Here is a 24,161-nt window from a genome sequence, read left to right on the forward strand (position 1 = left end):
TTTAGGCAACAACATTAGAGAATTTTATCGAAATCCTTGTCAAAATCCTATTGTTCACTTTTTAAGTCTACACAGGTTATGACTTATCGAATCAAAATCAAAACTAAACATATTTATAAATTTAATTAAGAACTGTGTGTTAATTTACCTTCAATCCAATACTGTGAATCTGGGGAGCTCAACAATGGTGATGTTTGAAAAATGTAATTAATTCAAATTGATACCTTACCAGCCTATTTGATTGTGGCTGTACTATTGAATCAACAATTGATTCACCTGCTATTCATTCCAAGGCATTGAAACAGATTGTTTTTATTTATTTTTTTCAACTCATGACACACGATATATCTTATTTTTATTTCTTCCAAAGTATTGCTACACCCAAGTCATAACAATTGTTCAAGCTAATCCATCTGGCTGATTAGTATTTTATAAACAACCTCATGGCAAGACAAACAAAAACAAAAAAGTGTCTGAACTAGTATTATTTTATCTGCATTTAATAGGTTTATCTGTTTCACAACTTCGAGGAACATTATTTGAGTTTATCTATTGAACAGAACAATATATATAGATATATTTTTTTTATTAAAACTTGGTAGTTATTGTTACCCATGATCATATATATTTTACTAATCAATGCTCATTCGTATCCCATACCCTTAAGGCAAAATATGTATTTTATTTTATTATATTCCATACTACTAATCAACGCCTCTTCCATCGATTTTATGAATGTTCCAAAATGAATTGATTGGTAAAATGTACAATGCAAAACGCTTTAATATATCCATTTCCGCCAAACGGTCAAGTCATTTTGATATCTGTTCTACATACCTTTTTATTTTATTTAAGAAATCACAGGTATAACAAATAAATTATTGAAATGTAAAATAATGAGCTGCTTGATGTTTTCCATTACTTTGTTTTTTTATTTTACGTAAACTCGAAATTTTCTCGATAAAACATATCGAATGATTTATTGCAAAATCAAGATGTAATGTCATTTAACGTCTTGCTAGTTTTTGTTTTCATGTTAAGTCTAATTTCATCGGTTTTCTAACCAAAAACAATATATATTTGATAACAAACATATTACAAATTTTAAATTAAATAAATATTTACTCCACAATCTTTGGAAAAACTATACTCTCCATACATTTAAACTTGTTTGTTTTGCTGTGCTTTTTTCCAAAATGTTACTGATTGTGTCCTTCCAAATCTTATATATGCGTTATTTGCATGTCGTCTTAAAATATTTACTCTGTTTGACATGAATTCAAAATCCTCCTCGAAGAATAAATTAAAGTATTTTCCATTCAATCCATATATAAAATCAATTTAGCGAGCTTGCCAGGACAGCTGATCGATTTTTAGTCCAGATCATCCTGAACACTTTTAGTAAACCAAATCTATGACTAAGTTGTGATGATTCAGAAATTCATCTCCGTTTATTCAATCAATTGATAGTTTATCAAGTTCAAAGTTACTCTACATATACATTTTGTTTATTTAAATTGTGTTTAGCGGTGTCATCTTTTATATATGTAATTTACTAATTCCATGCCGTTCCTAGAAAAAGTCAATTGTGAAAACAATTACTGAAACCGGATAGAAAATCAGTTCAACGAGCTTGCCAGGCTGGCTGATTGATTAAAATCCAGAACTATAAATTTTATGTTTATCATAATCTTTGGAAATATACGTTTCAATTAAAATAATGAGCCAGTTCAAATGTTGTTTTTACAAAATTTACTAACAGATGTTCTCTCAAATGTATTTGTAATCCAGTATTTCCCTACATTCCATAAATTGATTAAAATTTCTATGAAATTTAAATCCTTCTAGATAGAGATTGAAAACTAATGGCTGATCCTAGAGAAAAAAATCAGTTCAACGAGCTTGCCAGGCTGGTCGATTGACTTTAGACCCAGAATCAAACCCTATCCAAAAAAACAATCTGTTCAAATATCATTGAAACCCGAAATGCATTAGGAATTTTCATGTTTTTATCTATCTGTTCCATACACATTGAAGTATAATACCTTCAAAACTATAATAAATGATAATAAGTTTAAATTTATACAAAATCAAACCTTAAACATCCTGTTGTTATAAAACAAACTGTAAAGTTGACAGTATATTCATCACTTAATTTTGTTATATTTATTATTATTATATTTTTCTGCAAATACCACTCATCTTCTTCTTCTTTTTTTTTTTGGCGAAACACTATGCAGAAATCCGTTCATCTGTATAAATTGCAGTAACTCACCCAATCTGCTTTTCAAATATATGTCACTTACTCTCAATTTTCAAGTACCATGCAAGATTCCGCTCATCTGCATAGTCAGCAGTAGCCCACTCGCTCTGCTGCTTTTATTTTATTTTTTCTCTTTCATTTCTCTTATCCTTTTTTTTTTTTGCCAAACACTATGCAGGAATCCGTTCATCTGCATAGTCAGCAGTAGCCCACTCGCTCTGCTTTTCAAATAATTTTCTTTCTCTTTTTTTTAGTACCATGCAGGAATCCGCTCATCTGCATAGTCAGCAGTAGCCCACTCGCTCTGCTTTTCAAATAAATTTCCTTCTCTTTTTTTTAGTACCATGCAGGAATCCGCTCATGCATAGTCAGCAGTAGCCCAATCGCTCTGCTTATCAAACAATTTTCTTTCTCTCTTATTTTTGATTTTAGTACCATGCAAGAATCCGCTCATCTGCATAGTCAGCAGTAGCCCACTCGCTCTGCTTTTCAAATAATCTTTTTTCTCTTATTTTAGTACCATGCAGGAATCCGCTCATCTGCATAGTCAGCAGTAGCCCACTCGCTCTGCTTTTCAAATAAATTTCTTTCTCTTTTTTTTTTAGTACCATGCAGGAATCCGCTCATCTGCATAGTCAGCAGTAGCTCACTCGCTCTGCTTTTCAAATAATTTTCTTTCTCTTTTTTTAGTACCATGCAGGAATCCGCTCATCTGCATAGTCAGCAGTAGCCCACTCGCTCTGCTGCTTTTATTTTATTTTTTTTCTCTTTGATTTCTCTTATCCTTTTTTTTGCCAAACACTATGCAGGAATCCGTTCATCTGCATAGTCAGCAGTAGCCCACTCGCTCTGCTTTTCAAACAATTTTCTTTATCTTTTTTTAGTACCATGCAGGAATCCGCTCATCTGCATAGTCAGCAGTAGCCCACTCGCTCTGCTGCTTTTATTTTATTTTTTTTTCTCTTTGATTTCTCTTATCCTTTTTTTTTGCCAAACACTATGCAGGAATCCGCTCATATGCATAGTCAGCAGTAGCCCAATCGCTCTGCTTATCAAACAATTTTCTTTCTCTCTTTTTTTTTGATTTTAGTACCATGCAGGAATCCGCTCATCTGCATAGTCAGCAGTAGCCCACTCGCTCTGCTTTTCAAATAATTTTCTTTCTCTTTTTTTTAGTACCATGCAGGAATCCGCTCATCTGCATATTCAGCAGTAGCCCACTCGCTCTGCTTTTCAAATAATTTTCTTTCTCTTTTTTTAGAACCATGCAGGAATCCGCTCATCTGCATAGTCAGCAGTAGCCCAATCGCTCTGCTTATCAAACAATTTTCTTTCTCTCTTATTTTTGATTTTAGTACCATGCAGGAATCCGCTCATCTGCATAGTCAGCAGTAGCCCACTCGCTCTGCTTTTCAAATAATCTTCTTTCTCTTATTTTAGTACCATGCAGGAATCCGCTCATCTGCATAGTCAGCAGTAGCCCACTCGCTCTGCTTTTCAAGTAATTTTATTTCTCTTTTTTTTAGTACCATGCAGGAATCCGCTCATCTGCATAGTCAGCAGTAGCCCACTCGCTCTGCTTTTCAAATAATTTTATTTCTCTTTTTTTTTAGTACCATGCAGGAATCCGCTCATCTGCATAGTCAGCAGTAGCCCACTCGCTCTGCTTTTCAAATAATTTTCTTTCTCTTTTTTTTAGTACCATGCAGGAATCCGCTCATCTGCATATTCAGCAGTAGCCCACTCGCTCTGCTTTTCAAATAATTTTCTTTCTCTTTTTTTAGAACCATGCAGGAATCCGCTCATCTGCATAGTCAGCAGTAGCCCAATCGCTCTGCTTATCAAACAATTTTCTTTCTCTCTTATTTTTGATTTTAGTACCATGCAGGAATCCGCTCATCTGCATAGTCAGCAGTAGCCCACTCGCTCTGCTTTTCAAATAATCTTCTTTCTCTTATTTTAGTACCATGCAGGAATCCGCTCATCTGCATAGTCAGCAGTAGCCCACTCGCTCTGCTTTTCAAGTAATTTTATTTCTCTTTTTTTTAGTACCATGCAGGAATCCGCTCATCTGCATAGTCAGCAGTAGCCCACTCGCTCTGCTTTTCAAATAATTTTCTTTCTCTTTTTTTTAGTACCATGCAGGAATCCGCTCATCTGCATATTCAGCAGTAGCCCACTCGCTCTGCTTTTCAAATAAATTTCTTTCTCTTTTTTTTTAGTACCATGCAGGAATCCGCTCATCTGCATAGTCAGCAGTAGCACACTCGCTCTGCTTATCAAACAATTTTCTTTCTCTTTTTTTTTATTTTAGTATCATGCAGGAATCCGCTCATCTGCATAGTCAGCAGTAACCCACTCGCTCTGCTTTTCAAATAATTTTCTATCTCTTTTTTAGTACATTTGCATAGTCAGCAGTAGCCCACTCGCTCTGCTTATCAAACAATTTTCTTTCCCTTTTTTTTTATTTTAGTACCATGCAGGAATCCGCTCATCTGCATAGTCAGCAGTAGCCCACTCGCTCTGCTTCAATATATTTTTTTTAATTTCATTTCTCCCAATCTTTTTTTTTTTACAAAACACTGCAGGAATCTGTATATTTTGCAATAGCCCACTCGCTCTGATGCTCAAATATTTCTTTCATTTCTCTAATTTGTTAAAGTGCCATACAAAAATCCGCTCATCTGCACTGCCAAGCAAGAGTCTGCTTATTCTGACCTTAAGGAAAAAAAACATTAACTTCTCAAACACCATCATTGTACCAGTAACCAGTCATGCCACTATATCAAATTACTACTTTCAACATTGATTTTCATTTAAAAAAATAAATAATTTTTCCCTCAGGTATCTTCGTAGAATTGTATATGAAGCCGTCTGAGATTATTTTCATTCATTACAATCATTCCTTGCTGAAAACATAAAGCCTTTTAAGCAACTATTGAAGCAAATTCTTTTGTTATCGCTCATGCAAAAACATAACATTATAGTTACGAATTCGAATATTGCATTTTTAATATGATCCTCATAAAATACATTGTTTTATTTATTTATTTTTTTACCGTGAGCGGAAAAACAAACACTTAGGTACAGTACCAAATGCAATAATATTGCTTTTCTCTGTAATTTGGTTATGAATTTTAATTGCTGCTTATTGCATAAGTCTGAGAAATACTGCATCAAAATAGTATGAATCGCTCAATAGTTATTTTATAACATATGTTTGAACTTAAAGGACGGAATCTGATGCTTTCAGTTTCTTTTAAAAATATGCACAAATACCTATTCCAAATTCACCCATTTTGCACCCTATTCCAAATTCACCACCTTTTGCGTTTCAATTACCAACATTATCTGCTTCATTTAACTGCCTCTTCCATGACGAAATTATTTATCAATGTCTCTACTACGAGCCTAAATGCAATTCTTTTATGTTATAAAAATTGATTTTTTTTAGGATAAAATAAACTGAAAATGGGGTGACATATCATAAAAATGATAATAATTGATAATTAGAAATATTTCCTTCTTGAGACATTCCTGTTTTGACCAGTCTCGTCAATATTACGTCACTATTCAATGTTGAACACCTTACCTAAACTCCTTTACCACCATCCAGCACCTATTCTGCTTTTCAAACACATCAAGCGAATAAAAAACCGACGACCGAAATTTTGAGCACCTTGTATTTCAAACATAAACTTCTTAACACTTCACACCATATCACTGGTAAAATCAAGCATACCGACTGCGCCATGTCGGATTCTTTCAAAATGAAAACTATTTCTTTAAATTTTGCGACATCGGCCGAATATTATATTTTTTTCTTTTTAAAACAATCCCGACCACAAACCGTCCGCGTTTAAATTCGTCATTAGACTGAGGATGCGCATCGACAGATCTCAATGCGAGTCCTAGTGCGCTGCCGAAAACATTCCATCTCCTTTCCTCTTTCGCTCCATCATTTCTTCCACCACCACCCCGCAGTGCTGTCTCTACCCAGACAACCAGAAGTCGCATAACAGTTTACGAACAAAGTCGTTTACTCATGCAAATTACATCACATCCGTACTAAATGATGGATGAAATCGTTTCATCGATGACTTTCCTCGCATAAAATGCAATTTTATGAGTTCATATGTACATTTCGTTTCGTCCCGTATACTCGTACAAAGTAAATCGGATCAATCCATAGCAGCTGTCAAAAAAATTTTGTTATCACATATTAAGTCGCATAAGAGTACGGATTAGATCGCAATAAATTCTACACAATCGCATTGCATGCTAATTTTCATCATATTGAAGATGCACGTATATCGCCTCCACTTTTGTACGTATAAGGCCTTTTCACATCATCTTATACGTAAAACTTTGTACATATAAGCATCGCATAACGCAAAAGGTGATTTCACTATACGTACATTCTGGTTGTCTGGGTATCGACGCATTTCTCTACCTCGTCGATTCGGCTCACTCGCTCTCATTCGTTCTTATTGTTAGAATTCACCTTCGTGTTCCTCTTCTATCGTATGTGCTCGGACCGGACGTGAAAACTGTCGTGTGATGCTACACTGAAGGAAATACACTAGCGATTTTTATTCATTTATATAATGACAATTGAATTTGTGTATTTTCATAATCATCGATTGTGAATAATTTATTACTGTTTTCCATTTGCTCTATAATACTACAGTTCCGATAAAGATGATTGTTCACACAGAAGTGCATGGACATCTTCTTATATTCTTCCTCTTCTAACTGGCTTTAACCGGTGTTTGATGGTGTTTGATAGGTTGTTTCGCATTAAATATAAAAAGACAATTTACACCGTCTTCAGCCATAGGCTGCACAGACTGAACATAACTTACATTAGACAACGGACACACGGAACGACCAGTGGACCAATGAAGAATTTTTCGTTTGACGAAAAGTTTTCTCCGACTGGGGCGGGAATCGAACCCACACTCTGTAGCACAATACGCCTAAACGACTGACGCCGCTAACCGCACGGCTACGAAGCCCACAATATATATTCAGAGCTTTCTTTGCACATCAATAGTTTTTTTTTAATTTGTATTTGTTTCACAAGTGTCGGATTGTTTCGCGGTCTTCGGCAATATTCTTCATCATAAAAATACTTATCGAGGTATGTGTTCAGAATATTTATAGAGGTCAATGGGCAACCTCTGGCGATTTTTATTTGTAAAAGTAAGTTTTCCCACAGTAAAACCCATACAATCTTTGAACGGCTGGCGCCAAAATATAATTTCTCCGATCGAGCTGAAATTTTACACAGTTGTTATGGGACCTAAATGGAATCCAAAAAGTGGACTGGAGCGAGAATCTAAATTTTGTCCCACAATGTTCAATTTAACAAAATAAACGAATTACTATAATGATTTTCCTCGGGAAATTGTTTACATTTAGGCATATTCTGCCATTCATGAAGCATCCAATTTCAAAAAAAGCTAAAAAAGTAAATTACTTGTATAAGTTTGGCTTTCATAATCGGCTTCAGAGGCCAAGATTTTAGTAGGAAACGATATTTTCAAATGTGCCGAACATGGTTTGATTGAATCTTTAGATTGAGGAGCACCTTTCACCATACTTAAGTTTCATTATGAAAGCTCTTCAGAACAGACAGGAACACCGAAACTCAATAGTGAACATTGCATTGCATTGAGTAGTTAAAAAAAAGTTTCATAAAACCACGTTTATTTTCTCACTTGGTTCATGAAAATTTAAAACAAAACAGATCTGAAATAAAATGCAACGATATTGTAACTTGGCTCAGTAACTCACACTGGTGAGTTACTCTCTATTTGGTGCATGCAATATGAGTGAGTTCTAAAGTAATCAAGAAAATTCTTCATCCTTTCCCAGTCATAACCATCACGACAGCCGACCGTGTCGGAGGCAAGTGTATTCTTTCACGCTTGTCGGACCGTGAGATTAAGTGAAATAAAAATTATATGTGCAAAATTGACAAAACTCAGCAAAACTCTAAAATATTCCAAAATCATGGTGGCTGCTGAAGTAATCCAAGTAATTTAACTGCTATGACAAAATGAATCTTATATTGGATCGAATATGTGTACATTGAAGTGGAAGTCAATGTGTTCACCTTCAGAAAATATAACTTTAAAATAGTGTTGAATAACAAATTAATCTTGTATCTGCTGAATAAACGCGTTCGCTTAAATTTAGGCAAAAAGTGAAACATTAACTTACTTTGCTCATTCAGCTGTGCAGAAGAAGAAAATTTTCCTCCAGCCACAAGGCGATCGATATTGGTCCCCATCTGAAGGTATGGACGTCGTGTATGTATGAGAAGAAGGCACCGTAGTGTATTGCAGCGAGGCCTCCTTCCGAGAGATCCCGGCTTGAAATCAGAGAGCTTGTGGCGGAATGTTGGATTCTCCATCTGCGTGGTTTTCATCGCCTGCTTGGGTTGCTGCATTTGAGTTACCTACCAGCGCCACATGTTCGCAGTGCAGAGAAAAGCGATGAAATGAGTGCCCATTGATTGCTGCAGTCTAGCCGAGTGGCACCACCCACTGCGGGTGCCGGTCGTTTTGAGGGTAGTTTTTCCTCGGAAGAAAAAAAGCGCGCGTGACGTCTCGCGATATATTTATTATCCGCCGAAAGAGCGAATTGTATGTTTACAAATATTGTATCCGGAAGAACAATGCGATGGCGACAGGTTTCCAAACGCCGGGACAGAGTGGTTAGACGGCATGGCGGAGGAAGACATGTGACTGAGAGTGCGTTTCTGAGCAGATGTTGCAGAGAATATTTGTGAGTCCAATGAAACCAATACTTCGAGCAAAATCAAAACTTTTTGCAGCCTTGTTAAGTTGCTTCAAAGGATTCGTATAAATCAAAGCTCAAACAGAAGATAAAAGTCAGCGGTAGTAACAAGGTAGAGAGTCACTTCAACCAGTACGAGGAGGAACGGAAAAAGATGTCCGACTTGATGGTTACTAACCACAGCGAGCATTTAAGTGAAGAACTGAACTTTACCGCGTTTATCGATTTGTGTCGGTTTTGCTCGATTAAGAGCGGTCCCAGGCTGAACATCTTCGATAAGGAAGCCGAGCAGAGGCAGATATTGTTTAAGATTAGAACAATTTTGCCGATTGTGGTAAGCAGTATGGTTCATTTTCAACATAAAAAAATAGTTTTAAGTATATTTATAGCAAATTCGAGACATATCGGGCAGATTTCAAAAACTTTCGCAAAAATCTATAATTCTTCAAGATAAAAATTATATTAGTGTTCTTAAAAGGTAAAATCTATATAGTGTCCTTTTGATTTTGAACGGTTCGATTTTGGCAACATGCCAAAATTAAACGTTCTTCCTAAATTTGTTATTTTTTTCATTTTCCAGTGCTCCGATTAACCTGAAATTTTCACAAAATAAAGCCTGTCCACGATAAATTTCGGACACGGATGGCGGGTGTACCACAGAAAGTTCGAGAATTTTACAGAAAGAAGGATTAACATCCTTGTCAACTGTTTATTTTGTAGATATAACTCTTTTATTCTGAAATAAACAATTGTTTTTGTTGAATTATGAGTAACTTTTTTTTGCTGCCATTATTTGGGTGTCCGAAATTTAACGTGGACAGGCTTTATGATGAATAACTTCAAATTTGCTTAGTTGGGAAATCATGGCTTTTCATAATACATACGTTTGAGTTAGCACTTGGTGCTCGGCGAAACCTTGGTACCGTGGTATTTCTGAAAATGTCTCAATTTTTTGCTTGAAGATACACTACAAGTTATGAAAAAATGCCTACTAACATCTTGAATTTCCAAGAGCTAGAGAACCGTTCTCGCAGAAAATTTGATCGATTGAAAGTTCACTAGTAGTTAAAACCATGCAAATTGCAACTCAGAGCACTGCATAGTTCTCTTGATACATGCCTTCAAAAGAAGAGGGGTGGCATCTATCCAGATTCACCTATGGATGTTAAGGTTGATTTTAATATCAAAATTATGATTTTCATCGGAGTTGCGATAATGAGCAGATGCTCCGTGTAACAATTGTGTTATATGAAGTGCTTCGCGAGCCAAATTGTGTAAAAATTCCTGATCCATACACCTTTTTGCAAAATTGTTTAAATTACGAAGACAAACAAATTTGAAGAATAGTATTGTTCAGTTTTTTTTTTCATTTTGTGCTAAACGGAAGATTTGCAGCAACTCAAAAATTTGTGTTTAAAATGTTTTTAGACAAATTCACGTTATTTCTGCGACAAAATTTTGGACCATTTGATTATTTTGTATCAAAAATTTCCAATGCGTACCTACTTTATTCTTTCCAGTACTATACAATTCACATCTTAACCTTCCTAAGGCATTAAGAAAAAGTTATACATGTCTTTGAAATGCTCTCGAAAATCCATTTTTGAATCGATTGTTGTTCTTTTACCTTCATATGAAAGATGTAAAACCGGACAATAGAATCCCGGACATTTTTTGTAAGTATGGCTACTCTGGCACAAAGGCACAAGGGCAGCTGGAACCTGTTTCAGAAGGAACTGGTACATAGCATATCCAGAAGCTCATACGCATGTATGGTACGACGGTTCAAATTTCATGCTTTTCCATAGCGATTTTCTTGGAGATATCTCTAAAAGAATTATTGAAAATCTTGTAGAATCCCTGGAAGAATTTTTGACGGAAACTCTGAATAAATTTCTTGCGGGATGCCTGGAGAAAACCCTCTAGATGTTTGGGGAAATGGGGACATGGGGAAATTTCTGCAAGTATAGTTGGAGGAATTTCTGCATAAATTGTAGTGTCGCACTAATCTATGAAATAACTAGAATATATATAAACCGTGAAACGATTATACCTTGCATTGTCAAATACCTTTGATTGTGTAGAAACGTTGCATCTTGTATACCCCGAGAGTTGAAGTGTAGAATTGGAGAATAAAGATCACTTGTATTTCGACGCGCATCCGTGACACTTGTATTCTGTGTCTTATCCGAGATCCGATACAACATTTGGCGATACGAGGAAAATTTCGGCCGACGCGACGGAGTGTATTTTTGTGAAAAGCAAATTTCAAGTTTTTTCAGTGGTAAGATTGAAAGGAATTGGTAGTGAGATATTTTAACACATGTCGTTTTTTCGATTAATTGAAATGGGGAAAATTGTGAGAAGTAAGAATTTGATAAGAAATCATAGAAACGAGGAGAATTTTATGTGGTGTCGAATGAATTGTCCTGTGTGCAACAAAAAGAAATTAGTTCTATGGAGGTTTCGTATAATTATTGCCACGAAGTCTTAAAATCAAGATGGAATTGTGATTGAGTAGCTTTCGAACCGTAAATTTAAAAAAAAAAAAAAAAAAATCATGTGACCATCGGCCAATGCGATAAAATAAAATTTAAAAAAAAAAAACGTGTGGAACGGTGATGCAAATGCAAGAAAAATACAAAATGGCCGACTTGAATCAGAAAGCGGTTTGGCTATATGTGTAAAGGATTGTGATACGGGAACGGATATGAAAGTCATACAATGAAGAAGCATCATAGTGGTTGTGTGTGTGTGGAGACATATCGCGTGAGCAAATCTAGCAAACCGGACAATACATACATGGAAAATAAGTGCCTACTGTACATGTGGTTGTGCAATCAGAAAAAAAAAACTGTGGTTTATCTTTGGACAGGAGCATGTGACGATTGATGATAGATTTGAACCATTTGGTTCATTTGGTAGTGGTGCCGAATGAAGCAGTGAAGGATCAAAATAAAATGTGTTTCTGTTCCTATGACCGTTCACCTGTGATGGTGATTTCTTAATTATGAAGGATCCGTAGCTGATTTGAGCCGTCATAGTTTGAGACGGAAAACCATTTTTATTCGTGAACGTAGTCTACTGTAAGTACGAATTATTAGTTTTTACTATATCTGAAAAAATCGCATACGATGAGCAGCTGGGGTTCGACCAATACATCGAAAGGCTAATGCAAACATTAAATATTCAATGCTGTACTGCCCATATACGCATAATTGTCCCATGTGAATAGGAAACCCAGCAAACATGGGACTGACATGCATTTATGGGTAGTGTATTGCTCAACTTTTTTTTTGTAAGGACGATTTATATTTCAAAAGTGAATAATAGTTGAAAATTCTTCGTTTTAAATTGATGAATATGAATTACATCGATTCCTTGTTTCTCATTTCATTCAATATAGAATTACATTGAAGAGAACAAACAGAATTTCCTTGATCATGACCCATGCTGTCCATCCTATTTTTTTTTAAATTTTTGATGTTATGTGAAATGAGTTGAGTACTGGATTCACATAGGAAAAAACAACAAAATAAACACTATGCATATCTAATGTGAAATGAGTCGAGTACTGGATTCACATAAAAAAAAAAGAAGAAAGAATTTTAGATTGCGGTTAGGTAATGTGAAATGAGTTGAGCACTGAATTCACATTATGTTAAACGAAATAAATATCGTACGTGTTATGTGAAATGAGTCGAGTACTGGATTCACATAAAAAAAAGAAGTTTATTTTAACAACGTGAAATGAGTCGAGCACTGGATTCACAATGAAAAAAATAACCACTCTATATGTATATGTAAAAAAAAAAAGTATTGATAACATTATTGTGACCTTTTATTTTTTCTATATTGATGCATGTTGTTCATTGGTAATTTTAAAGTTTTAAAATGTGAAATGAGTCGAGTACTGGATTCACATTACAAAAAAAAGAAGAAAGAATTTTATATTGCGGTTAGGTAATGTGAAATGAGTTGAGCACTGAATTCACATTATGTAAAACGAAATAAACATTGAACGTGTTATGTGAAATGAGTCGAGTACTGGATTCACATAAAAAAAAAAAATGAAGAAGATTCTTTTAACAACGTGAAATGAGTCGAGCACTGGATTCACAACTTACAAAAATAAATACGAGCATTATATAATTTGGTACAAATTGGAACTAGAAGTACGTTAGAAATTAAACGGAAATCGTAGAACATACATTACGAATGTGAAATGAATCGAGAACTTGATTTACGTTTTGGGATCAGAGATTAAATAGTGCTTATTTAGAATATTCAATTGGCTCGAACAATTGTAAATTAAAGCAAGAATCGTGTACATGTTTCGACTAACAAATAACTATCGAAAAAAAAAAATGCGAAGGATTTTTGATCGGTTGAAGTGAAATGAGTCGAGTTACTGGATTCACAATAAGTAAATAAATCATGCAAAAATAAAAAAATAAAAAATAAAAAGACTAAATAGTTTTAAACTGTGAAAGAAGACTAGCCATTATTATTAGATATTCATCCAAGGTGAAACTGAAGTTAAAATGAAGTAAGTAGAGAATTAAAAAAAAAAATAATAATAATAATAATTAAATACAGTGGTATGGAAACTAACAATAATAATTTTTTTATCAATTTTTATATTATCACAGCTCTTGTTAGCAATTTTGTTAATAAATACAAGAAAATCGAAAAAACGACATGGAAATCAAAACATGTTTTGGTTTGGAGTTGGGAATGCATTTTAATTTTATTTTCTTAGGAAATGGATTCATTGAGACCAGTCAGACCTTTTGATTCAAAGGTGGATCAGTCCCAGTTGGCGTCAGAGTGGAGACGTTGGAAGCGTAGTCTAGAATACTATTTGGAAGCGAGCGGTATTGTGGGTCAACGACAAAAGCGAAATCAGTTGCTATTCTTGGGCGGGCCTGATTTGCAGGATATCTTTGATAACCTCCCAGGAGTTAATGATGTTCCTCACGTAGCTATTGATCCGCCTTTTTATGACATTGCTGTCGAGAAATTGGATGCCCATTTTCAACCCACTCGTCGACGCACGTATGAACGCCACGTTTTTCGTCAAATTTCTCAAAAAGTTGGTGAGCGATTCAATGATTTCGTAATGAGACTACGCACTCAGGCCAACAGGTGTGAATTTGATCAAGATGGAGGTTCCGTGCTGGATAGTATGATTATCGACCAGATTGCAGAGAAATGCCTTTCGCCGTCTTTGAGGAAGAAGATTCTGGAAAAAGACAGGTCGTTGAATGAAGTGGTCGCAATTGGAAAAACAATCGAAGATGTAGAAATGCAGTGTAAGGAGTTAGTTTGCGGAGCTCCTACTGAAGTTGTGAACAACGTGCGTATGAATCAGAATCTAATGTTCAAAAAGATTCCCGCGTTTAATCGCCCCCAAAATTGGTCAATGTTGCCTTCGAAGGAACGACAATTTCAGTACTCAAGGGCACAACAGAGATCTTTCATGCCAGAACTACGGACCAATTCATCAATTCCATCAAATGCAAGGCCGTATCAACCACCGATGGGTCAACGTTCCTCATTCATCGAAACCAGGATCTGCTTCAGCTGCGGACGACGTGGGCATTTGAAGGGAAGTGTGGAGTGCCCGGCACGTGAACAGCAATGTGCGAAGTGTAAATCTAAAGGACATTTCGCAAAGTGGTGCACCAAAAGGGTTTACGAGGGTCCTAAAAAGGAACCGACTCCCAAGCGAATCAAGGCAGTTTTCGAGGAAGAAAATACTCGAGGAGAGTTTCAAGCAAGGGAAGATAAGGAAGCCGAAATCTGTTACGTTATGGGTCAGAATGTTTTCCGATTCCTCATCGGGGGCATTGGAGTCAAAATGGCTATAGATTCCGGAGCTGCGGCAAACCTCATTGACCTTGCCACATGGAACGAATTACGCGAGTCAGGAGCAACCTTAACGTTTCAGAAGCAACCTGATCGTTCTTTCAAAGCTTACGGAACAGAGGAGCCACTTAAACTGATCGGTATGTTTGGCGCAACCATTGAGGCACATGAGAATAAAACGGAAGCAGTTTTCTATGTAGCTGAGAACGGGAAACAAAACTTGCTCGGTGACGAAACAGCAAAGATACTTAAGGTTCTGAAGATTGGTTACAACGTGGGGGCTGTGCAAGAGAGTTCTTGTTTTCCGAAAATGAAAGGAATTTTGGTAGAAATTCCAATCGACCCCACCATCAAACCGGTACAACTACCATATAGACGAGTCCCTTTTGCAATTGAGGAAAAACTCGCAAAGAAGCTGGAATATCTAATCGATCAGGACATTATTGAGCGTGTTGAAGAACCATCTCCTTGGGTATCCCCTATCGTACCAATTCTCAAAGATTCAGGAGAAATTCGCTTGTGCGTGGATATGCGACGTGCCAATAATGCTGTCTTGCGAGAAACTCACCCACTTCCGATAGTGGAGGAGCTATTCGCCGGTATAAATGGAGCGGTAAGATTCTCAAAGATAGATGTGAAAGAAGCATATCACCAAGTCGAAATATCAGAGAGGTCAAGGCCAATTACAACGTTTATCACGAAGCAAGGACTGTTCAGGTAATGGGTGAAGATGATTTTGATTTTTGTTGTTGTTGGGTAAATGAAATAAATGAAATGTTGAATTCCGGGAACAATTTCTTTTTCTTAATCTTGACAGATACAAACGGCTAATGTTTGGGATAAGCTGCGCTCCTGAACTCTTCCAGAAAGTTATGGAGTCTGTTGTAGCTGGATTAGAAGGGGTTGTAGTTTATCTGGACGACGTACTAGTATCGGGCAGAACCCAAGCAGAACATGATAAAAGGTTGCATTTGCTTCTTAACCGAATGAAAGAATATGGAATTCTTTTGAACGAAGACAAATGTGTCATAAACGTGAGCCAAATTGAGTTTCTTGGCCATGAATTGACAAAAACCGGAATAAGACCCACTGAGAGCAGAATTTCGGCGATCAAGAGTTTCCGTGAACCCCGAAATGTATCGGAATTGCGCAGTTTCTTGGGCCTCATTACATATGTTGGACGTTTTATTCCGCATCTTGCTGACAAAACAGAACCACTACGAAAGCTACTTCGAGATGGTGAGAAATTTATTTGGATGGATTTGCACAAACAAGCATTCGATTCTATCAAATCAGCTGTATGTGAAGCGGATTTTTTGGGTTATTTTGACACAAAAGATCAATGCATACTAGTAGCAGATGCAAGTCCGACTGGATTGGGGGCAATGCTATTGCAGAAGGACGAACAAGGGAACAGCAGAATTATATCATTCGCTAGCAAAGCATTGACACCAATAGAGCAGCGTTATTTCCAAACAGAACGCGAAGCCTTGGCTTTAGTCTGGGCTGTAGATAAGTTTAAGTTGTACCTTTTGGGAAAACGCTTCAAACTTATTACAGACTGTAAGCCATTGCATTTCCTTTTCAAGGAACGTGCCAAGCCTTGCGCCCGAATCGAAAGATGGGTTATGCGCCTACAATCTTACAATTTCGAAGTAGTCTATGAACCAGGATCTTGCAATTTGGCAGATGCGTTATCAAGACTTTCGGTTTCCGAAGCTACAGATTTTGATGTGACGGGAGAGGCCTGCATATATCAGCTTGTCCTTCAGGATACACCGAAAGCAATGTCCTTAGAGGAAGTTGAAAGGGAATCTTCCAAAGATTCGACTTTTATTGCTGTTCTTGAGAGTTTGAGTAATGGCGTATGGGACGATAAATCAAAAGGATACAAACCTTTTGCATCAGAGCTGTGTGTATCGGGAAAATTTTTGCTTCGAGGTGACCGATTGGTCATTCCGGAACAACTTCGACAAAGAGTAATGGAGATAGCGCACGAGTCACATCCAGGAATGGTTGTTATGAAACGCAGACTTCGCCAAAAAGTTTGGTGGCCAATGTTGGACAAGCAAGTTGAACATTTCGTAAAAAAATGCAAAGCCTGTGCAATGGTATCCGCACTTGATCCACCGGAACCTATGAATAGAACAGAAATGCCAGACCGCCCATGGAAACACTTGGCTGCCGATTTTGTTGGACCGTTGCCATCTGGACATAACTTGCTTGTCATAATAGACTACTTCAGTCGATTCACGGAGGTGATCATTATGAAACAGATAACTGCGACACTTACCGTCAAAGCATTACATGAAACGTTCTGTCGTTTTGGTATGCCAACATCGCTTAAGACAGATAATGGACCGCAATTTATCAGTAACGAACTGGAAGCTTTCTGTGAGGAATTTGGAATCAAACACATAAGAACCACACCATATTGGCCGCAAGCTAATGGCGAGGTCGAAAGAATCAATCGTTCAATTGGAAAGCGTCTAAAAATAAGCCAAGAAACATATGGGTCTGATTGGAAATGGGATATCCGTATGTTCGTTCTAATGCACAACTCGACTCCACATTCGACTACGGGAGTAGCACCGTCGACCTTAATGTTTGGTCGTGTTTTGAAGGACAAGTTACCGGGATTGATGACTAAAGGGTGCAAAATACTGGAGGAAGTACATGATCGCGATGCTGATAGGAAAATGCGGGAGGCAGATTATGCAAATCAACGGCGAATGGCGAGAACTAGTGAGATAAAGGTCGGTGATACCGTTATTGTGAAACGAGTTCATAAAGAGAATAAGCTGTCAACAAACTTCAGCCCAGAGGAACACGTAGTTGTTGATAGAAAGGGATCAGATGTGACAGTCAAATCGAAAGAGTCTGGCAAGGAATTACACCGCAACACAAAACATCTCAAGAAACTGGTAACAGAGAATAAGGATGAAATTCCAGAGCAAAATGGATGTCCAGATGAAGAGGGCAACAGCACTTCAAAGCCTGGAAACGTATCCATCGAGAATTCGGAGAGTCGTGAAGAAATCAGTTCCAGACCACGTCGCGAGACGAAACAACCGGCGTACTTGGAGGATTATCAAATTCATAATCTCAATAGTTTTTAAAGAAGAAGAGGAATGTAGTGTCGCACTAATCTATGAAATAACTAGAATATATATAAACCGTGAAACGATTATACCTTGCATTGTCAAATACCTTTGATTGTGTAGAAACGTTGCATCTTGTATACCCCGAGAGTTGAAGTGTAGAATTGGAGAATAAAGATCACTTGTATTTCGACGCGCATCCGTGACACTTGTATTCTGTGTCTTATCCGAGATCCGATACAACATAAATCACTGTAGTAATACCAGAAGTAATTCTGGATCGCTGGAGGAGGAGAAATTTTTTTGATGAGATTTTCCTGGTGAAATTCTTCGAGGAGTCTCTGGAAAGATTTCTGGAGGAAGATCTATAAAAATATCAGGAGAAATCGTTTTAAGAAATCTTTGAAGGAATTCCTGGAGCTTGAAAAGTTCCCGAAGATATCCCTTGGAGAAATTCCAGTAAAGATTATACTGGAGGAACCTATGGAGAAGCTCCTTGCAAAATCTCAAGAAAAATTCTTGTAGAGATTTTCCTGCAGAAGTCCCTTAAATAATCTGAGAGGAATCCTTAGAGGGTCAACTGACAGAAGCTATTTCGGAAGCCCTGTCAGAACTGGTCTAAAATATATAGTAACGATCAAAAGTGCTCCCTGGAGGAATTTCTATAGGTATTCTCGAAAACCAAATTCCTATTGGAAATCCATGAGAAATCGCTCTAGGGATTACGGTAAAGATTATCTTGGAAGAATTTCTGGTACAATCTCTTGAAAAATCTTCGAAGGATTTTCTGGAGATTCAATGGAAGAGTGTCGGGGGAAACGGCTTGTGAAGCATTGGAGATATTTCGGAAAAAAAAATCATGATGGAATCTCTGGAGGTTTTTCTGAAGGAATTCCTGGAGTTACCCTGGATTTTTTCCAATTCCTTGAGTTTTTTTTAATAAATTTTGAATTATTGTTTTATACAAAAAAACGTTGTTTTTAAAATAAGATATAGGATATAGATCAAATGAGTCTAGATTAGGAAATATTTTGTCAATATTTGAGTTTCTGAATCTTAATCAACTACTCTAGCCAGCTTGCTTACAACACCTTTGACTCCGTATATGGCCATTTTATTGAAAAATCTTATACCACAGATAACAGATGTTTATTCTAGAACAAAATTTTTCTGAAAACCGTCATGGGAACTTAGCGATGACAGCGCCACCACGATGTTGCTACTTGTGTTGCCATTCAAAATTACCGTCTTACACAGTTTTACAATCGGACTTCAACGTCTGTTATCTGTGCTTATACTTGAAAAAACATTTACGCTTATTTACCGATCTACAAAAACTTGTGAACGTTTTTCTCCTAATATTTCGATTGGTAATCTCAGAATAACAAATAATGAAAATAATACATGAACAATAAATTCGATTTCATAAGAGCAGTGTTGCCAATTTGATGATTTTAATTGTGCATAGAAAGGTCTTCTGAAAATACCGCATTTTTTCCATTTTAACCCAGTTTTAGTCAATTTTATGATGAAAATTTTGTGTGCATTTTTCTGAAAATTTAAGTTTATGGCTGGTATAAAGTATGCCTGTCATGAAAGTAGATGTCGATCTTTTGTGTTTCAGCCAGCGAGCTTTTGCCCCTTTCTTGATTCGAACTCTTGCTCCACTAGTGGGGCAAAAGTTTGTTTAAGACAAGCAATTTAAAAACTGGCATAACTAAAAATGAGTGAATATTGTGACTCGAGGTTGATGAGCAAAATTGCAGCAAATATGTTGAAGGTTCATCTCAACTGTTTTTATTTTCTGAAAATATTGATTATTCTACTAAGGCTGAATTTTTGCCTAACTTTAATTTAACGGTTGAGAAGACATTGTCATGAAAATTCATTTAATTTTGAACGAAAAAAATATGTTTGAGTTGTGATCATTGTTGAACGTTCAATGACAACATTTCTTGAATCTTTACTTTTTTTTAGTATATATCAGTTTAATCTATTAACTGTTTCTGATATGTAAAAGTCATGAAATTCGCATCCAAATCAAAAGTTTGTATTTCAATTTATTTGGGATCTAGTGGTAAAGTTCGCGGCTACAAAGCAAAGCCATGCTAAAGGTGTCTGGGTTTGATTCCCGATGGGTCAGGATGTTTTCGTAATAGAACTTTCTTATACTTCCCTGGACATAGAGTATCAATCATAAAGCTAAGTATGCTGTTCCGCTCAAGAAAAGTAAACATTTTTGCGGAAGAAATGGTCAAAAAAATTTCTACAGTGCGTAGTGCGATCAACGAAAAATGCTTTTCTTGAACATTTCTTGCAAGGAATTTCCCACGCATCGAGATAGGCGATTACTTTTCTGTTGAAGTGCATACTTCCCACAAACAAACACAACGTACAGTCAGTGACATAAGTTAGTAACAAAATGCTGTTTTTCCATACAAAATGCCCAAGTTTGGGGTGCTGTATCTCAGCTTCTGGTAGTCAGAATTGGCTGAATTTTGGATGGCGAACTACAAATAACTTGAAATTTTGCCTGTAAAGGAGTTATTACATTGCAGTCATTTTACAGAGAGTTACAGATGGTTGTTCAAAGACAAAAGTAAGTAACCGAGAGACTTTGTAATTTAATTCGAAAACGGTAAGTTGTGGGTTGATGGTCTGTTCCACAAAGTTGTTCAATTTCAGAAGTCAAACAAATTTGCAGAACACACCAATTTTCCACGACTTACCGTTTTCGAGTTAAATTAAAAAGTATCTCGGTTACTTACTTTTGTCTTTGAACAACCCTCTGAAACTCTATGTAAAATGACTGCAATGTAATAACTCCTTTACAGGCAAAATTTCAAGTTATTTGTAGTTCGTCATCCAAATTTCAGCCAATTCGGACTACCAGAAGCTGAGATACAGCACCCCAAACTTGGGCATTTTGTATGGAAAAACAGCATTTTGTTACTAACTTATGTCACTGACTGTATATACACTCTCAAATCATATGTTTTTGGACATATTTTTTCTGGTCACGACAGGTAGCTTAAATCCAGGAGGAATCTCAAAAAAAAAAAAAAAATCAAAAAAGACTCAGCATATATGCTATAACATGCGTTACTCTTCTTTTGCTTTGGGTAAAATTACCGTGATGTAGGAAAAAAGGTCGACAGACAAAATGTCGAAAGGACAAAAGGTCGAAATTATTCGTTTGGTTGGAAAGTTTACCTTCTTTGAAAAGGGGGTTTTGACCTTTTGCACTTTCTTTTATGTTCCTGAAGGTTTTGTCCTTTCGACCTTTCGCCTTCGACCTTCTGTCCTTTCGACCTATCGCCACGTTTTTTCTGCATTGCTGTTGGTAATTTTTAACATTGTATTGTTAAATAAAATTAATGTTTGTTCAGAGCCCACACCACCATAGTAAAGATGTAAACTGCATCAAATAAAATGAAATGCATCTCCTGCATTCAAATACGCATCCTAAGATGTAGTCGAAGTACAAATCTCGTTACAATCATTCTTACTGTATGGAAATTACCCCAATGCAAAATATCTTAATATAAGTATACTATATCCATTATAAATATAACAATTACGACAAGGTGTTCGGAATTTGAGTCTGTTCGGAATTTGAGACAAAACGGTACCATTTTATTGTATGCTACTCGTGGTGCGTCTGGAGCACTATCGATTATTAATGTCACTCATCTAAATGCGTATGCAGAAACGAATAGATAGACGAAAGATTTCCACCGATCCTCTTGATCCCCCGCCCTCCTTGGGTACTCATGCATCACGACAAAGCATCGAGTCAAAAGGCATTCATGACAAGGGTTCTGCAAATTAGCTTAGACAAGACGTACGGAGATGAATATTTTATAGCCTGCAGTCTGCATCGCAGCATATGTGCAGGATGTGCATGTATATAATAGTACACGCATACTCGAATTGAATTCTCATTCGATTTAGGGGACGTCCTTTACATGCGGTACGGTTCTCGAAAGATGAAAGATGAAAATCTACAACTAATTTTTGAAAATCTTGAAAATGCAAAAACGTGACATTAGAAGAAGGGAAGTTTTTGTAAGACCTCACGTTTCGCGTGAAGTAATGTTTAAAGACACCCCATAATAATAGTGCGTAATCAATGTATCGACCCCTGAGTTATATCCTGAGAAGTCACAAAAGCGAGAGTCGAATCGTGAGGACATGGTACATAATGCATCTGGTGGTCAGGTTTCGAGTTGATGGACGTAAGGTGTTTAAATTACTAAACAATGGTTTCTTAACACTGGACATTGAAATACATATGCGGAAATGTGAGTAGTCATAGATATAAATAGCTGAATACTCTTCATAGTGAGGTGGGTTCCAATTAAACTTAGGCAGAAAAATGTGACTCAAGCTATGCTATTGAAATTATAAGATACGATGATAACAATAAAACCTGAGACCTGAGCAAATAGTGGTTTTGGCGTTTGAAAAAACGGTACCTATTGCAGTTTCTACTTCATATAATATTTTAAATTTATTTATTTTCCATTTAACTATAAATCTTCCAAAATTTCCCATTCTCTTCACTTAGCGGGTAATATTGGGTCAAATGATCTAGTATTGTTTCACAATTAGAGTAGATTATCGAGCCAAGCGTGACAACCCTTACAAAATTTTTGGAGTGCTCATACAAAAAGTGTGACAAAGGGGGGGGGGGGGAGGGGGTCGAAAAAGTTGAAATTTAGCGTTACATAATTTGTGTACCATCCCTAACTAAATAAATTGTCTACTCATTTTAATTTGTGAAAGCAATTAAACAATTATTACTGATCATTATCATATTAATCATATTAATGAAACATACTTAGCACAATCTTGTGATCAGATAGTGCTAAGTATGTTTTTCAGGTCAAAATTATTGAGGGATGAAATGATAATTCTCTGAAAAAAATATTGAACCGGCAAGAAGAGATTTCTCTTCCCCCGAATGTTGGCGCCTACACACCAAATTTTCTATCCATTTTTCAGCAATACCATTTGCTGAAAACATTTCAGCAATACAAAGTTTTGCTGATATACAGTACTTTTTTATTTGAGAGATCGCAGCAAGTCTTGGTGGGGTGCGGTTGTGTTTTTGTTAAGTGTCGCGTTTTTTTTCGCTAATCAAAACACTGAAGTGAAAAAGTTTTGCCCTGGGAGGGAGAAACCAATACAAAATTTCTGTACGTCATAGTGAGCCGAGATTCCGCTGTCACGAACTGTCACTGTGAGCCCAGATCTCAAACATTGGACTAACATGGAAAAAGCGCGTAACTGATTAAAACACATTTTCGCATTTCATAAAAAGTGACAAAAATTGAATGAAAATCAATTCATACACAAAATGTAAGTAATGTCACGTGAGCACCTTCCAACTGATTGAATATAAAGCATTGAAAAACGCATCGTTATACTTTTTCCAATGAAAATTATTATTTATTGCATAGAAAACTGTGGCCCTTTTTTCATGTTTGTCAGGAAAGATCGAAAGTACACAACAAAAGAAAACTAGCGGTTTTCCCCAAGCCTGCCTTGATTGTTGTTGGCAAGCTGGAGTTATCTTGCAGTTCAAACAAACGTTGTTCTATATTTCGTGTGTAGTATCGGTGCCTCCCTCCCAGGTTTTGCCTAGTGATTTAGCAAGAATTTACAAATTTACACGGAAGAATCAGTGACAAGATGAAGAGATGAATGAAGAGAATCTTTTTGCAGTGCTTTTTGGCTACACCGATGGAAACGTTCGTTTTCCTAGTATGATTTCGGGAAGTGGCATTTTGGTCCGACTATCGCAATTTTGCACGAAAATATCAGCATACGACAAGGTTAACATTATCCAGTTTCAGTCCACCAATTGGTGAGTTCGTTCCATGTTATTTCTATTAAAATTGTGACATTTGTAGGGGAACATGGTCCAATTCGGACCTAGTAACAGTTTTTTGGCCTTTTCTTGACCGCAACAGAAACAAAGGTACCGTCGATCTTTATTGCAACTTTTGTGATTTTATACCAAGTCGTGAAGACATTCACAGGGTGGAACTCTTGGAATAGACTGATTACACATTTTGAAATTTTCAAACTAGTTGAGCACAAACAGTGCAGAC

General features: G+C 36.5%; 1 protein-coding gene across 3 annotated transcripts in view; it reads left to right on the plus strand.

Annotated features, from left to right (window-relative positions):
• The first annotated feature begins 8,134 nt into the window (after positions 1-8,134).
• The window catches only part of LOC110677055 (ras-interacting protein RIP3), a 41,249-nt gene continuing 25,222 nt past the window's right edge, over positions 8,135-24,161 (plus strand). For 2 of the 3 annotated variants that reach the window (XM_021847618.1, XM_021847607.1), the window contains exon 1: positions 8,135-9,404. In XM_021847618.1, the coding sequence (XP_021703310.1) occupies positions 9,225-9,404 (180 nt within the window). In that variant the 5' untranslated portion in view covers positions 8,135-9,224. Of the gene's footprint in view, positions 9,412-24,161 lie in introns of all 3 variants that reach the window. The other variant, XM_021847629.1, reaches the window with a different exon arrangement.

The sequence above is a fragment of the Aedes aegypti genome, chromosome 1 (assembly GCF_002204515.2).
Source record: "Aedes aegypti strain LVP_AGWG chromosome 1, AaegL5.0 Primary Assembly, whole genome shotgun sequence".
In the NCBI taxonomy this organism is placed as follows: Eukaryota; Metazoa; Arthropoda; class Insecta; order Diptera; family Culicidae; genus Aedes; species Aedes aegypti.